The sequence below is a fragment of the Xenopus laevis genome, chromosome 2S (assembly GCF_017654675.1).
Source record: "Xenopus laevis strain J_2021 chromosome 2S, Xenopus_laevis_v10.1, whole genome shotgun sequence".
NCBI lineage: Eukaryota > Metazoa > Chordata > Amphibia > Anura > Pipidae > Xenopus > Xenopus laevis.
The window spans coordinates 869,398-884,387 of record NC_054374.1 but is presented as its reverse complement, the minus strand read 5'-3'; the positions used below and the strand labels follow the sequence as shown (position 1 = coordinate 884,387).

Sequence of the window (14,990 nt, the reverse complement as noted above, 5' to 3'; positions counted from 1 at the left end):
GAACCCAATCCTGGATTAGGTGCATCCCTAGTCGTTACTGCAAAAGATGTTCGCAAACATCTTTGCGAATGTTAGCGACCATGTTTGCACCCTTTTTCACCCTTTTTCACCGATTACAGACCTCAACGACTTCCTCGCAAAGTTTGCGGCCAAATGGCTGTTGAAAACATTGGCAGTGTATGTAATAAAATTTCACAATTGGGGTTTTTTTGCGACAAAATAACGAAACTCCAGAGCAGGTGTTAAAGAAATCTTTGCTTAGCGATAAAGCACAATGTAATAATCGGCAGCGAATATTTTTTCATTGTAACACTTGCGATTTTAATTATATTCCCCCTAAGAGTCCTTAAGATGACTTAGTGCATTTCATTTCACATTTAAACAGAAATAAAAATGTAAATCAATCAAAAAAAGGAAATTGTATTTCTAAACAAGTATTGCGGTATTCCAGAGCTTTCTGGATAACTGATGTCTGTAGAATAGATCCCATACATGTAATTAAAGGATTGGGCTTTGTCATCAGGCAAAATATAGCTAGAGATAGGGTTGCCACCCGTGTGGTTTTCAACTGGAAATGAAAACTTTCTGTCTGGTTTAAAACCTTGTGAAAACTTGGCAAAAATCCAGACAGTTGCGTCTAAGGGGCTGATTTAAAAAAACAAAAAGCAGACAAATCTCATGTGACTTTTTTTCTTGAATACTAGCTTATTTGAAAATTTGACCAAATATTCCCACCATCATTTTTTTTTCGTGGTAAAAAAGTCGCATGCCAGCGAGATTCTCATTGTCCTATTAATTTTCAATGAGGCTGAAAAGTTGTTGTTGTAGTAGATTTGTTAGAGAACATTCCCAATGACTTCTATACAACATCGCCAGCTATTATTTGGCGAGTTTTTTTCAGGCAGAAATTTCGACTATTAGAGGTTTCAGAAAATACGTGTGCATTTTTTCTCTACGTTTTCCTCAAATCGAGAAAAAAACGCCCACTCCATTTTTGATAAATCAGCCCCTGAGTGATGCCATCACCCTGTGATAAACCTTTTGTCTTAACTCCACAACATCTTTGTGCCCCACCTCTGATGTCATCATGCCCACCCCAACATCCCCACCCCCAATGTTATCTGCCCTCTGGTCCGCTGGTCCTAGTATAGGGCCCAAAGTAGGCAAATATTATTGGTCCCCCTGTAGCTATTATTTTCTCCCCCTATTACAAAAGTAGAAGTAATCATACTTAAGTTGGGATTTATTGATTCTTTAAAAAAAAAAAAAGGAGATTATGTCGGGACAATCATTATGCAAATGGAATTAAAGTATTGGGTTATTTAATTATTTTCCTCCAGTTTTTAACAAAGAATTGGTGAGATCAGTAGGAGATACTTTTATGTTTTAACTATTGGGACAAATATGTACAATTGGTTTGATAAACCTTTCATTGCGAGTGGTTTGTAATGGTGGAGGTTATTGTGGTTATTATACAAGATATTGATTATCATCACCTACTATAGTTTGCCATCTACTTCTATGCAGCATTATTTTAAGCCTCCCTGCTGGTTGGACAATCCATAAAACTCAGTCCTTAAAGGTGCAACTTTCTGCCTCATTGGACTCCAGCCCTTATGCCCATGGGATTCATAAATGAAGTCTTGTTTTTTTTAGGCAAGTTTTTAATTTGTTAGGATGTTAAAGTGCTGACACTAAATTGCAAATGTATAACATCACATAAGAAAGAACTGCCTAAAAGGATCCAACCGAATCTGAGAATTTGATGAAAGCAAGAAATGCTTTGTAAATGTGTCAGTCCATTGGCAAATTGTCAGGAAAGTGTCAAGAACAGCGACAATTTAAACTGCTGGAAATCACACGTCTGGAAAGAATGACACAGATGCACGAATACCAAGAAGAAGAAGTAAATGAGTGAATATGGGTTTATTCTGGCATCTGAATGCACATTGTGGATTGATGCCAATACAATGATACTTGCTGTGCCTATTGGAGCACATGTGCACTGGACTTTCTCTGCTTTTATCTACAGATAAATCATCTTAAATCTGCTGCTGTTGTTGTTGTTGCTGTTGTTGTTCTGATCCTCTGCCTGTTTCCTCTTTGAAACCTGCTGTTTGCCTTGACCCAGATTATTCAACTTTGCTCCTGTCTTCTCCCTGGTTACCACTATTAGGTTTCTCCCTCACTCCATACTCGTGGGCATGTTATTGTGATTGTGTGAGAAATACTAGTCCTTCTCTATTCATGATCTAATATGTCAATCCTGACATTGACTGTCAGCTTGACTGTGTATATATAGATATATTTTGATATATATATATATTCCTACAAATTGGAGTGGAGCAATTGACCCGTCTGTGACTTAGTCCACTTTCGTAGACAAATAATATATCTTTCAAAGAAGTCCAGACACAAGTTTTTTGTGAAGCAAATCACTTTTACCAGTGCAGGCAAGACAAACGTGCAACGTTCCGGGGCTCCCGCCCCTTTCTCACGCAATGTTAACACCCATAACACTACACAGTTATAAAGGCAATAGACACACCCATCTTATGCATATGGAATTAAACATGCAATGTCTATGTTATACAGGATACATGGTTCAGAACATACAAACTTACTCTCTCATATCCTGACTGTACCAATTAGTTATATATCATTACATGCAGGGTTCCTATTTTCTCAATATCCCACTCTACCCCTCTACTCTATTGGGGGTAGAGAAAGGGGCGGGAGCCAGGAAACGTTGCACATTTGTTTCACCTGCACTGGTAAAAGTGATTTGCTTCACAAAAAACTTGTTTCTGGACTTCTTTGAAAGATATATATATATATATACATATATATATATATATATGACCATGTATTCAAAGAACCAACACTCCCATAAAAAAGCTTCAATTATTTATTGTGTTGTACCAATGTTTCGGTCTTTGTTAGGACCTTTCTCAAGGATGATACAAAACCATTTCAACCAATCTTAAATAACTTTACATATATACATATATATATATATATATATATATATATATATATATATATATATATATATATATGGATCAAGTATATAAAAGAAAATACTTACTATACTGACCCATATACAATGTAAGGTTCTTCCTGTATAAGCACCTGGAACCTATTTAAGTGATTTCAAGTTACTCTACATTGAGCCCATTGTCTATCGTTGATTATCACTCAACTGTTGGAAAACATCTGTTAAGTCCCAAAACCCACATTTTAGCTACTCCCAATCATACACAGAGTGAAGTCCTACATTGTGGAGAAGAGAAAGTGGGGTAAAGATAAAAATCACATTGAAAATATTATGTGGTGCAGAGGAGAAATGTTTAAGGCAAAAAGTAGGGGTTTAAGGCAGAAAGTAGGGGTTTATAGCCTGATGAGCCATCAAACCTTGTAGAGGTGAGTAGCAGAAAAGTAGCAGAAAAGTCAAGAAGAAGAGGTAAGACAGGAGGTTAAGTGGAACATTGTGTAAGTGAATGACAAATAAAGGAATATGTATGTGTAAAGAGCACAAACCAAATGTCAATTCATACGTTTTAAAGAGCACAAATGTAAATAGTTTGCAGCACATGTGTGTACCTGGAACATGAGTGTCGTAAAAATAATCTTCAGCAATGATGTTTAATCCTTTTAAAGGGCACGTCACCCAAAAAAATAATAATTTTTCTGATGTTAGTCAAGGAAAATAAACATCACTTACACTATATCAATTATTTAATTCTTGTTTTGTTTAGTCACCATCACATCAAGCTGGCAGGAGCCATTTTGTGGACACTGTTTTGAAGGCAAACGTTGCATCATGTCAAAATGTTATTTATGCACCAGAATGGGGCACCCGATGTCTATGTCCAAGCACTGGCTTCACATTAGATGGTGAGGAGGAGGAGGGGGAGGGGGGAATGTGGAGGGTTGTAAAATCTAGAAAGTGCAGAAGGGAAAGTGAAAGTAATTGCCTCAGGCATAGGGGCGGGGCAAGTATTATATGATTGACAGCTGAGAATTTAATTGGGTTTATAACAGGAATGGATGCTTAAAAAAAAAAAAGAATTTGGGTTTCATGTTTAATTTGCAAAGGACTTTTATTATACAGCTTTTTATATCTGGGTGACAGGTCCCCTTTAATTGCTGCTACACTTACTGTCTCATCATGACTTTCTAAACATATCTGAGTGTCTTGTGTGTGTGTTTTGTGTGTGTGTGTGTGAATGTGTGTGAGTGTGTGTGAGTGTGTGTGTGTGAATGTGTGTGTGTGTGTGTGTGTGTGTGTGTGTGTGTGTGAGTGAGTGTGAATTTGTGTGTGTGTGTGAGAGTGTGAGTGTGTGAGTGTGTGTGAATGTGTGTGTGAGAGTGTGAGTGTGGGAGTGTGGGAGTGTGTGTGTATGTAAGTGTGTGTGTGTTGTGTGTGTGGTGCCAGGGGCATCTTTGGGCATTTTGGCAGCTGAGGTGGCAACTTTAGAGAATAATTGGTGTAGCTGCACCTTTAAACACTAAAAAATAGAGCCTGCACCTATGGTTGGGGGAAACAATGTTTTAAAAAAAACATTCGCATGCGTGTGCATAATGAGCAAGCGCAACAACCGCCATACCATGTGGGCCAAGGGCTGATTGCTCTTATTGATGGGCACAGAAATCTCCCTTCAACAGGTTCATTAGAACGAGGCATGAAACGCGTCAGGTGACCATACCTGTCATAGAATGGGAAGTGAGTTCCTTAAAGATGCCTGTTCACTGTTTTTAATAAAGCCTGAAATAAAGCTTTGATTTTTAGGGACACTCTCCGTAACCTTTAGCCTGTTAAATTGAGCATTTGACTGGACCAGAGAGCAGTATGTGGAGGTGCCGCTGCAGTGGGAGGTGCGCCCCAGTTTGTACATTTTATTGTACAAGTCAGGAATTGCATGGAATTATTAACTGCTGATGACAGTTAGGGTCATTTATTATGGGGATAAAACATTCATGTAAAAACACAACCTGCACAAGTTATTAAACCAGATGTTAACTTGGCCTTAGCTTGTACCTTCCACTAACAGAAATATAACTGCCTTTTAGCTCAGTTTCCAGTTAACAGCAAGGTCAGGGAGTTCATTTCAGGGAAAAACATTTTTTTTTATTGTTTATGTAGAATTCAGGTGACCAAATCTGCTCTTAGGCTCCACACGGGGTCACTACGGAGCAGAGGAGGTCCATGCATTCTCTCTCTCTCTCTCTCTTTTTCAGCCAATAATGAACGTCTGCCCCTTCTGAACTGTAGATATTGTCTGACTGGAAACAAAGGTATAAATAACCTCAGGGGCAGGCGGAGAAGGAACAGCGTTTTTCCCTGTGTGGCTTCATTTAAAGGCAAATTATCATTAGTGAGAAGAGATAAGGCAGCCGGAGAGCTGTCAGCATTGTATTAGCTCTAGCTGGGTCTCCTCATGGCTTGTTTACATAAATGTCATTGTGTAGTGGATAACCGGAAGCATTGTAGCATTTTATACAACATTCTGAAAAATGAAGAACACTGGGACTCCCACAACAGCAACCCCAGGAATGGAAACCATACAGGGGGAGTCTATGGGCAAGGCTGCTCCTGTGGGGCGCAGAAGAAAGTCACCCTAAAAAGCCCACAGGTAACATGTAAAGCTGCCTCAGCCGTGCTGGTGAAGACCCTGAGGTTTGTGAAGAATGTCCCCTGTTTCCAGGAGCTCCCTCTGGATGAGCAACTAGTGCTGGTCAGAAGCTGCTGGGCTCCTCTCCTGGTACTTGGACTTGCGCAGGACAAAGTGGATTTTGAGACAGTCGAGACATCGGAGCCCAGCATTCTGCAGAGGATTCTCACCATTAGGCAGGGGGGTGAGAGAAAGCAGCAGCAGCAGCAGCAGAACAGCTTCATTGGAAACTCTCAGCATAAACTCAATCAGCTCCCGTCAGCAGCTCAGATCAGATGGATCAAAGAGTTCTTGGACAAGTGCTGGGACCTGGACATCAGCACCAAGGAATACGCTTATTTGAAAGGGATTGTGCTTTTCAATCCAGGTAATGAGATGCGCTTTTTTTTTTATTTCATAAAACTGGCATGGAACGGAAAAAAATTAACAAGCGGAATTTTTATAACTGGATTTCTAGAATTACACACTGCACTTGTTATAGTATGGTGCCTTGTAAACACCTACTGTATTACTTCTATTATATTACTTCTATTCTATTACTTCTATTATATTAGTTCTATTCTGCATGCATTATAACAGTTATTAGTGACGGGCGAATTTATTCACCAGGCGTGAATTTGCAGCAAATTTACGCGTTTCGCTGATGACGGATAAATTCGTGAATTTTCCGTGAAAATTTGCCGGTGACAATTCCAACGTTGCCGACAATTAATAGACACCCATTGACTTTAATGTGCCTCGGAATTGTCACCGGAAAAAAAAATTGACGCCGCCATCAAAATTCATGTTTCTCGAATTTTGCGGGAAGTGTGCGAATTTTTAGGCGAAACGAAACAGGAGAAATTCGCCCATCACTAATAGTTTTATATATATATATATATATATATATAGACACAGTATTTATACTAATCCTTCTTTAATAGCAGTTATTCTGCCAGTCTTTTCCATTGGTCCCAGTGTAACTTTTTCTGGTCACAGTTTGATTGTAGAGGCTCCCCAGTAATTGTAATAACTAATGTTTGGGCTCAAAGTAATTGAAGGACATGAATTTAGATTGAAGTTTTTAAGAGCAAAGCCCATCAGTGTGTCCATCCATGTGATGTACTTGACATATTGTTTCATTGTTTACTAACCTCTGTACTATATATTTATCAGGGAGTTGGGAAAACTCTTATTTTGGGGGGGACGCTACCAATACAAAGCCCTGGAGAATGGAAGTCGTTTTTTGGAGGATAATCCCTCACCTAAAACATCATTATACCCAACTATACATTTCTCCTTAGCAGAAACTGTAGGACTAAGATATACTGGAGATACAGCATTATGGTACGGAGTTTACAGTTGGTCCCATTTAAAAGAATATCTTTCTTTTACAGAATTGAATTAAGCACAACTTATATTGAATGTGCAAAGCCTTTCACGTTGTATGTTGTCTTGCAACAATTTATCCAATTATCTATAAAATGTTCGGGCTCATTTATCAACATGGGCAACTTTGCAGCTGGGCAGTAACCTATGGCAACCAATCAGTGATCAGCTTTTATCTGGCAGCTGCATGTAGAACAGTGAAAGCAGATTCATTTATTAGGAAGGTGCAAATTTGCACAGTGATATTATCAATGTCTGTTGAGTGAATGATAATGTACAAATACTAATGTACAAATACTAATGTACAAATACTGTCCTGCAATAGTGTAGTGACCTGTACAAACCAGTCAGCAATGAACTCGGGTGCATTAATACTCATGAAAGCAAAAGTCGGATTCATTGCTTTGGGATAAGTTGCCCATATGTTTGAGAATTGACATGTCCTTATATCCAGCAGGATCAATCCTTGGTTGTGTTGAACGGTCATTTTTTGTTCTCTAGAATGTTTTGCCTTTATCTGGCTGGACGTGGGCTGAATCTGGAGCTGGAGTTTGAGATAAGAGGGGCAGCTAGAGCCATGTTTTAGGGGGAAAATACCCCAAATAAGTCTGCGGCCCTCAGATGTCTTTTCACTACAGATCCTCAGAGGGATCCCGTTAGAGCTATTGCAACAACAGTTGGATGTTGGACATTCCTAACACAGTGTTTCATTAATTACACAAAGATACCACAATATGTAAAGTTAACAATCACTCTGGGTAACTTCAGCAGAGCCAAACACGACACATCAAGCTCAAACCTCCCAACTGTCACATTTTTCACGGGACAGTCTCAATTTTGACAGCTCAACCCGCAGTCCCTGATGATGTATATTTCAAAGTTGGTTAAAATTATTTTTACTTTTCAAAAAGCTCAAGTTATGTTTGTGTGGAGTTCACCTTTAAGGATATAATCATACCTCCTGACTGTCCCATTTTTTGCAGGACAGTCCCAATTTTGACCGCTCAATCCGCAGTCCCGTATTGTTACTGAAATGTCCTGACTTTCTCTTTGATCTCCTGCACTTAACAGCCAGAAAAAGATACAGTGTTTCTAACTAAATTAGCTTTTGGCAGAGAGCCCAGAATAAGTGGCAGGTGCACTTAGATACATTAGTATACATTTAGTATACATACATTTAAGATAAGGAAAGAAACAATAGTAACAATTTAAGATAAGCATGTCTCTTGGAGAAGCTGTGACTTGCAGCTTAAAGGTCAATTCACATTCATTAGTAAAACTGTAATAACACATAAAAACCACAGAAATGTGTTCAAACTTTCATAACCGGCCACATTTTGTAAAATTAACATGGTAATTAGGGAGTGTGACCACAAAATGGGTGTGGTCAAAAATTTCAGTGCAGAAAATCTTTGTGTCTCTGTTTCTATTTCCAAAATGTTAGGAGGTATGAGCTCAGTGGTAGTGATGGGCAAATTTGTCCTGTTTCGCCAAAAAAACCCCGCAAATTTTCCACGAAAGTCCCGAAATGGCAAAAAAATTGCAGCAGGCATCAAAATTAATACCAATGACAATTCTGATGCCGGTGACAATTTGACACACATTAAAGACAATGGGCATGTGTTTAATTGTCGCTGCACAAAAAACGTTGACACTGGCGAATTTTCGCTGCAAATATGTGAATTTATTCACCGGCGTCGAAATGTGGAAATTCCCTGCAAATTCACGCCTGGCAAATAAATTCGCCCATCACTAGTTAGCGGTGCAGGAAGAGATGGAGCAGAAATTTGCTGTGGGGCCCATAGGTCTCTAAAGTGAGTATATAGTATATATATATATATATCAATATGTGCAACATACTCTGCTGATCTGCCTGTTTCAAGGGGACATACATATATAGGACTGACAGAGAGAACCAGAATTTCATGTATGAATTTTTCCGTTTCAGAGTTGCCCGGATTGCACTGTCTCCAGTATATTCAGGGACTTCAGCATGAAGCCCAACAAGCACTAAATGAACACGTCAAGATTCACCAATGGGAGCAAAGCAGGTTCTCCAAGTTAATGATTGTTCTCTCCTTCCTCAGAAGCATCAACTCAAACGCCATTGCAGAACTTTTCTTCAGACCTATTATTGGTTCTGTCAATATGGACCATATGCTGCTGGAGATGCTGGGGCCAAAAATGTAGCTACAAAATGCTTCCTTATATGTTATATGTGATAAGAAGATGATCATAGGAAATCTCTCCTGAGATAACAGAATCGTTCTCATTCAAATGACATTTTCATCCAGTCTACTTATTCATAGAAGAATGAAGCGCATTTGTGGTTGTAAAGTAGAAAGAATTAAACATTGACCAGTACCTTTATGTAGGGTCCATAATAGTAAATAGTGATACCGTCCCACCTACATTATGGCCAAGTGCACAACAGCAACATGTGTAAGTGTTTAGCATTACTCAATGAATTCTGATATTGTATCTGTGTGCAGGTATCACTAGGGAGCAGCTTTATCAAGGGTCGAAGTGAATTTGAGGGAATTTTCGAGGTAAAAAAATTCGAAATTCAAAGTAATTTTTTGGATACTTCAACCATTGAATAGGATACTACGACTTAGAATTAGAGTTGAAGTAAAATTGTTTGAATATTCGACCATTCGATAATTGAAGTACTGTCTCTTTAAAAAACTTCGACTTCAATAATTCGTCAAATTAAACCTGCCGAAGTGCTAGGTTAGCCTATAGGGACCTTCTAGAGCATTTTTCTAAGTTTTTGGAATTCAAAGTAAAATCATTCGATCATTTACTGAAATCATTCGAATTGTTCAATTCGAAGGATTTAATCGTTGAGTTTACTTCGACCGCAGGACACCCAAATTCAGTGAAAAAAACTCTGACTTCAATATTCGAAGTTGAAGTATTTCAATTTGATGGTCGAATTTCAAAGTATTTTTAACTTCGAAATTCGACCCTTGATAAATCTGCCCCTAGGTGTTACTTGCTTCTGAATATTAAAAACTGATCTCCAGAGCTGCTTTTGAAGAGTTCCTACTATATGCCCTTTAAATAGAGCCCTGGAGGTCAGTTTATATTATTCAGAGACTGACACCTAGTGGAACTTGCACATAATTATAATATCAGTCTTTGTTGTTCTGTGAGGTCAATGAGAGATTGATAGGACTGTATGGGAGCCAGGCCCTTCATCAGTGGCCATGGGGTTCAATACGTTATGGCAGATCTCCCCCTAGTGCCCCACAGATGTTAACCCTTTACTTAACCGGGTCACCTGGGCTGTGGGTCCTGAAGACTAAGTAGAATGGGTCCTCAAGGAATAAAATATCTTGGCCATGCCCCTTACCCACCCTGCCATGCACCGTAATTCCTAAAATACATTGACCATCCACTCAAACACTGCCACCCCCTAATTGTGTCCAGCCAATCAGACCTCAGCATCTCTCAGGCTCCCCAAGGCTACAGGGCCCCCTAACTAGACCCCCCTCTGTCCCTATGTGATGGCAGCACTCATGGAAGCTTTACTTATGAGATAAAATACTTGCACCCAACTTGCCAAAACAATTCTTGGCTAATTCTGGATACAAAGTGACACTCAATAAAGACACAAGTTTAGAAGATATTTTTCTCAGCTGCCAGTAGAATTCATTAAATGAAGGGGCAATGTATGGATTCTCCACTGACTGCGCCGAATCTTCAACTCCTGTTGCTTTATTTCATTAAATGTATCATTTATCTTTAATGGATTCTACTTACAACATTGTTTGTTTTGTTATAGGTGTTGCACTATTTTTCAAACAATATACACTGTATGCTTTGTGACATAATCACAATGTTAAAGGGATCCTGTCATTGGAAAACATTTTTTTTTCAAAATGAATCAGTTAATAGTGCTGCTCCAGCAGAATTCTGCACTGAAATCCATTTCTCAAAAGAGCAAACAGATTTTTTTTATATTCAATTTTGAAATCTGACATGGGGCTAGACATTTTGTCAATTTCCCAGCTGCCCCCAGTCATGTGACTTGTGCTCTGATAAACTTCAGTCACTCTTTACTGCTGTACTGCAAGTTGGAGTTATATCAACCCCCTCCCTTTTCCCCCCCAGCAGCCAAACAAAAGAACAATGGGAAGGTAACCAGATAGCAGCTCCCTAACACAAGATAACAACTGCCTGGTAGATCTAAGAACAACACTCAATAGTAAAATCCAGGTCCCACTGAGACACATTTAGTTACATTGAGAAGGAAAAACAGCAGCCTGCCAGAAAGCATTTCTCTCCTAAAGTGCAGGCACAAGTCACATGTCTTGGGGCAGCTGGGAAATTGACAATATGTCTAGCCCCATGTCAGATTTCAAAATTGAATATAAAAAAATCTGTTTGCTCTTTTGAGAAATGGATTTCAGTGCAGAATTCTGCTGGAGTAACACTATTAACTGATGAGGTTTTGAAAAAAGCATGTTTTCCGATGACAGGATCCCTTTAAGTAAGATATCCGTTTCCTTAGAGGCAAATGGGGGAATGTAATTAAAGTCACAAAGAGAAAAACAATTCGCACCAATAAGGAATAAAAATCCACATCTCGCAGTGTAATATTGTTCCTTAAACTGTTATTACATTGTGAATTTTAATTGCGCAAGAAGTGCTTGAAGGAGTCGTAATCTGTAAGAAGTTTTATTTACTGCTCATTGGCACAAACTATAAAATTCACAAACGGTTTTCCCCTGTCGGAAGTGGTCGCTAAACAGTTTCCGGTTCACAAAAACGATATTAAATCCGCGTAAAGCAAAATTTGTTTGCTCAAAGGCATCACTTTTCGCATTGCGGATAGTTTTTCTGTTACCGACTTTTATTACATTCCCCGAATGTCCTTCGTATTGTACCTACTGATACAATGTGACGTAACTCATTTGTGTATATGAACATGAATAGGAGACAACCAATATGTGTCTTTTACCCAGAGAAGGAACAATGAATCCATATGAAACTATTCCTGATTTTATTTTCTCTTCTAAGATAAACTGATAATGTCAATGATTTATACAGAGACAACATCATGTGTAGGTTTGTTATACGTTACCCTCGACTGAGTACAACCACCTTGAAACCTGATACACAAACAAAGCTCCACCATAGGATTGTGTGTTTTGTAATGTCACACGGTATATACTGTATATGTATATGAATATGTATATGTATATGACTGTATCTCGTGCAGCCGGTGACTCGCTAAGATCCTTTCACTTCTTTTGTCACTTTCTAAATGCAAATATTTCAGCTGTTGTGATGTAAAGTATTGTAAAATAATGAACTTATTGTTTCTACAAAGACTATTTTTATACGTAAAATAAAACACATTCTTAACTGTACCACATCCTTGATTTTTACTTGTGTGAACTTTACATGATTTGCCGTCTGCTTTCCTAGTCTCTCATTTACTGCAACAAAATGTCAATAAAGATAAAGAATGACTTTCCAAAAGTTCTAATTTCTCCCAATGAACAATGTGGGCACAGAATGCAGTACCAGTCAGCAAATTACAAGTTATCTCTAGGGATTCACTGAATCCAGGATTCGGTTCGGGATTCGGCTTTTTTCAGCAGGATTCGGCCGAATCGAATCCTAATTTGCATATGCAAATGAGGGGTGGGGAGGGAAATCGTGTGACTTTTTGTCACAAAACAAGGAAGTAAAAAATGTTTTCCTCTTCCCACCCCTCATTTGCACATGTAAATTAGGGTTCAGATTCGGTTCAGTATTCGGCCGGATCATTTGCAAAGGATTCGGCCGAATCCAAAATAGTGGATTGGGTGCAGTTATCTTACATCCGTTACATGCAGGACAGGATAGTTGGACATAGGCATCCCCAGGCTCAGGGTATAAAGTACAAGAGAGCAACATGAGACTGGCTTTTTAGTTATAACTGAGAAATATTATTTGTATATTGGTGGACTTTAGGCCATAGGCGGAGAATGATATTTTTGTTTGGGAAGGGGAGTCAATGCTTTACCTTCCACTACTTATTTCATAGTCAAATCACACAAAACAAGACACATTCATGGACAGTGGGCAAATTTGCTCCTGGGCTGTAACCTATAGCAACCAATCTTTGATTAGCAATTTTTAGCCAGATTTAGGTTCAACACTGAAAGCAAAACTTCATTGCCATTGGTTACTGCCCAGGTGCCCACATGTTTATAAATGAGCCAGGGTCACCTTGATGCATCATTATGTACCCCAGAATAAATGCACTGCAAATAACACCCATTATTAATTATATGTAAATGTGTAAAAAAATTAATGCATTTCCAAATCCATTCATGGGACCTGTTAACCAGAATCCTTGGGACCTGGGGTATTCCGGATAACAGATCTTTCTGTAATTTGGACCATCATACTCGTCTACTAGAAAAATCATGTGAATATTAAATTAACTCAATAGGCTAGTTTTGCTTCCAATAAGGATTAATTATATCTTAGTTGGGATCAAGTACAAGCTACTGTTTTATTATTACAGGTATGGGACCTGTTATCCAGAATGCTTGGGACCTGTTTTTTTTCCAGATAACAGATCTTTCCATAATTTGGATCTTCATACCTTAAGTCTACTAGAAAATCATATAAACATGAAATAAAACCAATAGGCTGGTTTTGCCTCCAATAAGGATTAATTATATCTTAGTTGGGATCAAGTACAAGCGACTGTTTTATTATTACACAGAAAAAGTGTAGGCGCCGAACACAGGTTGAGACTCAACAAGCTGCATTTTTCCTGCGTTTGGCGCCTACACGCGCCTGTGTGAGTACAGCCCCATTGAAAAAAACTAAATGCGTCTATTCCTGCGCTCCCCTGCGGCTGAACGCAGAAAAACAGAACGCAGGGGAGCGCAGCTTCAACCGCTCGTCAGTAAGAGCCCTAAGGCTTTAGATCTCTCAGTCCAGTCACCATGTTACTAACTCTCCCCTCCAAAATGTTCCTTTTTTCCTGTCTGTCAGGTCCCTGATTATTTGCAGGTGATTGGGCCCAGCTGAGCTCACAGTCTGTGGCTTCCCAGCGCCATTCCCAGCAGCCTCCTCTCCCCCAGGATCACACAGGTGTATTGCTCCTACCTGGGCCATTGCAGCAGCAGAATTGGGCTTCTCTCTCAGTGACTCCTCAGTCACCTCAATAGTCACACAGCATGTGGTCTCAGCACTCCTCCTCACAGCCTGCAGCACTTCCTTCCTGGCTCCCAGCATGCCTTGCAGCAGCTTCCTGGCTTGTCTCTGAACTGCAACTCTAAGCAGCAACTTCAGCTTTGCCATCCAGGGTATTCACTTGCGTGGGAAACTCCATTACAGATGGAACACTGCATGTAGAGGTACATTCTCCTTCCTCTTAGCCATGGCCAACACCTCCTTGTGCACTTGAATATTCTCAACTACTTCTGCCAAACTGGGAGCAACAGTCTTCATAGAACCCAACAGGTCCTCACTACTTGGCCAGCAATGGCCGCCATCTTCTTCATCATTTTACGAGGATTGTGTGGTGGAAAAGCAGGAACAGGTGGAAAAAGGATTCTCCTGACAATCCTCACAATCTGTAAAGTTTTCAGAAAAAACTGGGAAAAACTCACAGCCTGGAGCTCATACACACCCTTGTGTTAGGGAGCTGATATCTGGTTACCTTCCCATTGTTCTGTTGTTTGGCTGCTGGGGGAGGGGGTGATATCACTCCAACTTGCAGTAACGAGTGACTGAAGTTTATCAGAGCAAAAGTCACATGACTTGGGGCAGCTGGGAAATTGACAATATGTCTAGAACCCATGTCAGATTTCAAAATTGAATATAAAAAAATCTGTTTGCTCTTTTGAGAAATGGATTTCAGTACAGAATTCTGCTGGAGTAGCTTATTAACTGGTGTGTTTTGGAAAAAAAAAACGGCAGTGCATTAAC

General features: G+C 39.4%; 2 protein-coding genes across 2 annotated transcripts in view; one reads left to right on the top strand and one right to left on the bottom strand.

Moving 5' to 3' along the window:
* The window catches only part of LOC108709068 (interleukin-5 receptor subunit alpha), a 137,689-nt gene extending 122,927 nt beyond the window's left edge, over positions 1-14,762 (bottom strand). The window contains exon 1 of the mRNA XM_041583307.1: positions 14,166-14,762. Coding sequence (XP_041439241.1) covers positions 14,166-14,360 — 195 coding nt within the window. The 5' untranslated portion in view covers positions 14,361-14,762. The remainder of the gene's footprint in view (positions 1-14,165) is intronic.
* Positions 5,166-9,397, top strand: nr0b1.S (nuclear receptor subfamily 0 group B member 1 S homeolog). The gene is made up of 2 exons (XM_018248695.2): positions 5,166-6,042; positions 8,992-9,397. The coding sequence occupies exons 1-2, from the start codon at positions 5,442-5,444 to the stop codon at positions 9,231-9,233; spliced, it is 843 nt and encodes a 280-aa protein (XP_018104184.1). The 5' UTR covers positions 5,166-5,441; the 3' UTR covers positions 9,234-9,397.
* Positions 14,763-14,990: the final 228 nt, after the last annotated feature.

Excerpts from the sequence above, each read along its gene's own strand:
- nr0b1.S (XM_018248695.2), top strand. The coding sequence starts at position 5,442 with ATGGCTTGTTTACATAAATGTCATTGTGTAGTGGATAACCGGAAGCAT. Across the intron at positions 6,043-8,991 it reads GATTGTGCTTTTCAATCCAG|AGTTGCCCGGATTGCACTGT; the intron begins GTAATGAGATGC and ends TTTCCGTTTCAG.